The 6,300-nt window shown below is 35.6% G+C and overlaps 1 protein-coding gene across 1 annotated transcript; it reads left to right on the top strand.

Annotated features, from left to right (window-relative positions):
* Nucleotides 1-4,133: 4,133 nt before the first annotated feature.
* LOC103508588 (kynurenine 3-monooxygenase-like) lies at nucleotides 4,134-6,058 on the top strand (the record flags this gene model as incomplete). Its single annotated transcript, XM_008473145.3, has 6 exons — nucleotides 4,134-4,358; nucleotides 4,618-4,687; nucleotides 4,961-5,151; nucleotides 5,358-5,406; nucleotides 5,616-5,703; nucleotides 5,872-6,058. Coding segments are annotated over 6 exons (810 nt in total), but the record flags the coding sequence as incomplete, so codon positions are not given.
* Nucleotides 6,059-6,300: the final 242 nt, after the last annotated feature.

Genomic DNA, 6,300 nt, shown 5'->3' with positions numbered 1-6,300 from the left:
TTGTTTGCGGATTTGGCGATTATGTTCGCGGATTTGGCGATTTTGTTCGCGGATTTGGCGATTATGTTCGCGGATTTCGCGATTTTGTTCGCGGATTTGGCGATTATGTTCGCGGATTTCGCGATTTTGTTCGCGGATTTTGCGATTATGCTCGCGGATTTCGCGATTATGTTTGCGGATTTCGTGATTATGTTCGCGGATTTGGCGATTTTGTTCGCGGATTTGGCGATTATGTTCGCGGATTTGGCGATTTTGTTCGCGGTTTTCGCGATTTTGATCGCGGTTTTCGCGATTTTGTTCGCGGATTTCGCGATTTTGTTCGCGGATTTGGCGATTATGTTCGCGGATTTCGCGATTATGTTCGCGGATTTCGCGATTATGTCCGCGGATTTCGCGATTATGTTCGCGGATTTGGCGATTATGTTCGCGGATTTGGCAATTATGTTCGCGGATTCGCGTCCGAATAGACATTTCGGATATTTGGCAAGCCTATTACTAAACATGAACTACATAAAAATGTCAAAAAGTTGCAAAGTACACTCGTTTATCATCATACGGTACAAACGACTCCCTCGATGATACATTAAGTAGGTAAGTAGATATACTAAGGTAACTTGTACCTTTTTACGTACGACGTGTACCTTTATATACATATTCTATGATGCTGATATAAATATGCTTTTGTAACTCGTGCCTAATACTACGTAGGAACGAAGGTATACCTACTCTTAAGTAATTTAGGTGCCTCTTTTCTATTGTCGTTAGTTACTCGTATTTCAAGCACTCTTTTCACAAGAATTTATTAACTAGGGAAAGTATGAACCGATCAACCTGTTACATCAATTTGTGGACAGCTATTTCAGAATTCTTCGAATACAACCCTTGAAGATTGGATCCTCCCTCCCTCTCTCTCTCTCTCTCTCTCTCTTGGATTCTGACTAGCGAGTGTTATTTTCTGTTAAAGTAAAAGTTTTATTTGGAGAGAAGAAGAGAAATCTAGCAAAATGTTTCATATTAGTTTTTTCAATTTTCATTTCAAAACTTATGTATTATTCTCAAGGTGATGCTGGAAGCCTCTTCGTGACTTCTAATATGATAGGTTTCATGGTAGAAATCCTATTAGTAGATGATGTATTGTAGGTTGTAGGGTCGTAGCCAGCAATGAAATACGAGGTGAAATTAGTAATCATCACATTACAATATCTAAGTAAACCATAATAAGTAGGTATACTTATACGTAACTTAATCGGAAGTGAATAAATAGATAAATATTCTACCTATAGATAGTACGGAAAATATTCTAGATGTTAGGGTAGGGAGTTAATGTACATATTTCATTTGCAAACAGTTTTAGTTCCTTCAAATCTGGAATTAGCTATTTAATTACTCGCTTGTGAACTATTGAAAAATCTACCATTAGTGTAATATCCGATTTAGCAATGTGAAACCCACCAAAAGTGCAACATTTTCAAGTGATATGCAATCGAAGAGGGTGTAGGATATGTTACTTGTAGATAGGTAGGTAGCTATTTTGCTATTATTCCCTGTTTCTCCAAAGCTTTTTTCTCTCGTTAACTTTTTACCGTTTTCCTTTCCAGATAGAAGAGAATCTTCAGCTCAGATAGATAGAGATCTGCAATTTAGACAATGAATTTGTATGGGTATATGTTGTGTTTTATTTAAGAGAAGTAGGTAAGCAGGATTACATTCAATAAATATGGTGGTGTAAGCATCTCCACCAAAGAAGTTACATAAATGGTTCTGTAGACATCTCCACCAATAAACATCAACATTCAAAATGGTGCTGTAGACATCTCCACCAATTTATTATGATAGGTATAACTATAGGCGTATCCACTAATAAAGTTACTCAAACAACCCCCTACAAGAAATTTCGTGTTGTGTAGGTACACAGTATATGTATGTGTACAGGCTTCTAAAAATGCTCTACATTTCTAAAAACATCATCAGTTCAAGTGTTCCAGACATACGTATTTACACTATTTACTAAACCTGTTTGCAGGTGGTTTTTATTCCAATTTTCACTTATTTCATTAAGTTCACCCTCTCCAACTCACTCCCTCACGGGGGTTATAGAAACTAGTGACCTAGTTTAAAAGAAAATGACATTTTTGAACTGTGGGGGGAAAACGCTGTTCATTTGGAAAATAAATAAACATTTTATTATTTTAGTTCATTAATGATGGAAGGAGCAAGCAGCATCATTAATGGAACGGGAGGCATAGAAGTGTAGTGGGGGGAGTTTAATTTACAGCTTCTCTTTCTGTTCATTAAATTCTACTTACTTATAAATGTCAAAAACCAGGTAGGTAATCCAGGTACCTGCCTGAATTAATATTTATTTTTTATTTCATAGGTACTGATAAAAAATGGCACCTCCCTACAATAAACTAGTATAACAGTACATGTAATTTCTAGTTTCTAGCCCTATGCTGACAGTTCAAATTCATCTTCATCGAGAACTTACCGCAGAGAAAAGGACTCGAAGATATCCTGTGAGTGGATCAGAAGATTCTAAAACAATTTTAAGCCATTGTTTCATCTGTGTTCCTCAGTTTTACGAGTTACCTACTGGTTAGTATTCGTCAACAAACTGCATTATAAACACCCTGTATCTCCTACGAATCAGACATTTCCCCATGCAAAACATACCTGTGCATTATCCCACGCAGCATCCCTCGCATACTCGACGTACGGGCTTTTAAAATGAAATTATACTCGAAATTGAAAACCTAGACATCATCAGGATACAATATAGCTAACGTACGGAGAAAATCTAAATGTGTAATTCAATAATGAGTGTAGAAATACCTCATTTGACTCTTTCCACGAAGCCACATTCCCCGCAGTGGCGTGCAAATAAATTGAAAACTGAATCGACTGTCCTGGATGGTCGCACTTTTCTACCAATTTCCTATGTAGAATAATGTTTAAATTCCAAGCTCGATTTTTCATCGACTAAAATGAAAGTGTGTAATTTGTACATAGGTAAGTATGTGAAATAATCAAGCATGGACTTTATCGAGCTATACCATTAATGAAACGTAACAGATGGTGTGTCCAGAAGTAAAGTGTTTTTAAGATGGTGAAAAATAAAATGATGCACCCAATATTTCAAAGACAATTCAAATTAGTGTACATCATTAAAATACGTACAACTATTACCTGTAGCCTGTAAGTATATCTATTTAAAAGGACAATTTTCGTTCACTACACTTCATGACAATGATGACACAAAATGGGCATGGTAAAACCACACGTCCAAATAATAATTACCAGCCTTACCAAAACAACATTCTTTGAATTTATTTCAAAACTTAAATTTCCCTTACCAATAAGTAATCGTATTGACTAAATTATTAGAGTAATAATGGGGGATGGGTTGGGTGTACCTCTCTTTAGGCTACCGACTTCTATCTCCTGTGGTACAAATACAAGAATACTAATATTCAAATATGCTATTACGCTTATTACATTTAGCTCCCTTCCCTGTCTTCCCCTCCTTCTTCCAGAATAATTCCTCTCTATTTAAATGGAATTTATGTTCTTCTATTTGAGACACCACTTGAGGTACACCACTAATTTCGTCTCTATCTTTTACTCCCCCTACCCTTTTAAATTTATCTCCGTTTCTACCTCTTTCTTCCTTTCTAAGAATTTCTCTATACATATGTGTCTCTCCTGCTTTTCCTTATCGTCCTGTCTCTATTTCTAATTCCCTATCTCGCTCATACATACTTTTGCTATTCTCCTTCTAGCTATTTCTTGATTATGAACGAGTTTATAATTTAGCTTTGGTTTCTCTTGATTCATTTTATCTGCAGCTTCAGTTTTAATAAGATATTTTAAGCGCTTAAGAAATTGCGCACTAAAAGAGGGAGGTAGTCACAAAAGCTGCACCTCCTACTTACACTTACTACTACCTTCAAGGGTATATTAAATGGAGCAGTTGCAAATGGGTAAACATTATAAATAAATGGTCGATTCCTATGTAAATATTTGGGAAAAATCCAAATCTAAAAGGAAAATTCCATTGTTCCTCGTTTTTTCTGCTCTTTGACTTAGAAACTTCACCCACGTAAGCGCAACTGTTCTATTCAACCCTTCCTTGACGTAGCCACTGGTATGTATGTTCATATGACTATCGAGTTTCAACCACGTTACGATGTACAACAAATAAGAAATTAGACCTGTCCGTTTTTTGTTTCTATCTTGTGTTTCATTTTTTAACTAGTCTAGTTTGGAGAAGGTTCTACAGTCTACAGTTGATTTTTGATCTCTTGGACATAATGAAGTGTAACTCCAAGAAAAGTGTTGTCATTGTGGGAGGAGGTTTGGTAAGTACAAGATGAACATTTTATTTCAGTACTCGTAATGCACAATAGCACAATATTAAGACTCCACGCGCCGGACGTCTAAAACTTTTGTGATACCATTTTGTTACGTAATGCATTATAGGACATTATTTTCTTTTATTTATTCAGAACTAAAGATCTAGCATCTTACAATAGGACATTATTAATAACAGCTTAGGATGAAAGAAAGAAGAGGGAAATAAAGATTGTATTACATAAATAATTTTATTTAATTTTCCAGGTGGGGTCATTGTCTGCATGTATGTTTGCGAAAAATCAGTATGAAGTTAATCTGTATGAAGCCAGGGAAGGTAAGATCTAATATGTCCATTTTCAATTTTTTACACAAAGGGAAGAAACTTAGAAACGCAGTTTTAAGTGGCAAAGTCTGATTGAAAACTTGGACTCTGTATCCGATTGAAAACTTGGGTAAACTTTTATATTATGTAGGTATAAAAAGTTGGGCAATGGAATGAGTCTGTAGTGGACCAACACCAAAATAAGACTTCACGAACTTCTCATATCAAGTAAGGATTAGTTTAAACATAAAACCACATTGGCTCATCAAATTCATACCTTTACAGATATCAGGAATTCGGGACTCTCCGAAGGAAAATCGATCAACCTTGCCCTTTCTGTGAGGGGAAGAGAAGCATTGAGAAGGATCGGACTGGAGGATAAATTACTTGCCCATGGTATTCCCATGAGAGCAAGAATGATACATGGTCAGAATGGAAAACTTAGGGAAATACCCTACGATCCTGTACATAACCAGGTAGGTAAATAATAAAATTGTGATTATGATCAGATGGTAAATAAAGATCAAGTCTACTGTCAACATCGAATTAAAACTTTTTCTTTGACAATATGTTAAACAATTTACAAAGTTTGAATAATTTTCCACTGAACAACTCTAGATTTTTTTAAATAATGACATGAACGACTGTTAAATAAAATGTAGATTTATCTTGTTCATTTCAGTGTATTTACTCAGTGAGCCGAAAGTTCCTGAATGAAATTCTTTTAACAGGTAAGTTAGTCAGTTAGTCCTTAATTTTAATTTGATTTTAACTAAGAGACTTGTAAAAACCATGAATCAGTGTTTCCAATCTTATTGAAATCTGATCCGTTACCTACACCCGTTTCATAGTTTTATAATATCGGGTGTATTGCATCAAAGTATTGATATCTTTGAGACATAATTTTATATGTACATACTAAGTATTTCTATCGTTCCAGAACTCGAACAATACCCTGACTGCAACATATATTTTCAACACAAATTGATAAACTTGGACGTCAACTCCGGAAATGTAACGTTTTATAGGTGAGTGAAATCCTTGTCATTAGGCACCAACCTATTTGAGTCCCCGAGAGTTACCTATGTCACTTTGATTTCTTTATTCGAATTGAAACATATTCAAATTGACAGGAATAGTTACTTTCGACTGCTCTAGCTATGTCTATCGTAATTTACAGAATTATCTTGTTACAGAACAGAAGACAACTCTGAGACCAAGATCACAGACAATCAGTTGATCATAGGAGCTGATGGTGCGTACTCTGGAGTGAGAAAATGTCTTATGAAACAGTCTATGTTTAATTATAGTCAGACGTACATTGAACATGGCTACATGGAGCTTTGCATACCGCCCTCTGAAGACAATGAGGTATGTTTATGAAACAGTATTTATGACGTCATCGCCTACGGGAGCGTATGCCGTGACGTCAAAGTTCACGATTTACCGGCATTTTTTTTTATCGATTTATCTCGGGATCTAAGAAGTCGTAGAAGAAAAAGAAAAATTCTGTTGGTCCTCATTTTTTCTGCTCTATGACTTTGAAACATCACCCAGGTAAGCGCAAGTGATCTATTGTAAGCATTCAATGATTGATCTGAGAACTCTGAGAAAGAAAAAAAATA

The sequence above is a fragment of the Diaphorina citri genome, unplaced genomic scaffold (assembly GCF_000475195.1).
Source record: "Diaphorina citri unplaced genomic scaffold, Diaci psyllid genome assembly version 1.1 scaffold413, whole genome shotgun sequence".
Lineage (NCBI taxonomy): Eukaryota > Metazoa > Arthropoda > Insecta > Hemiptera > Psyllidae > Diaphorina > Diaphorina citri.
Note: the sequence above shows the minus strand (reverse complement) of the source record. Positions and strands in the feature narration are given on the sequence as shown.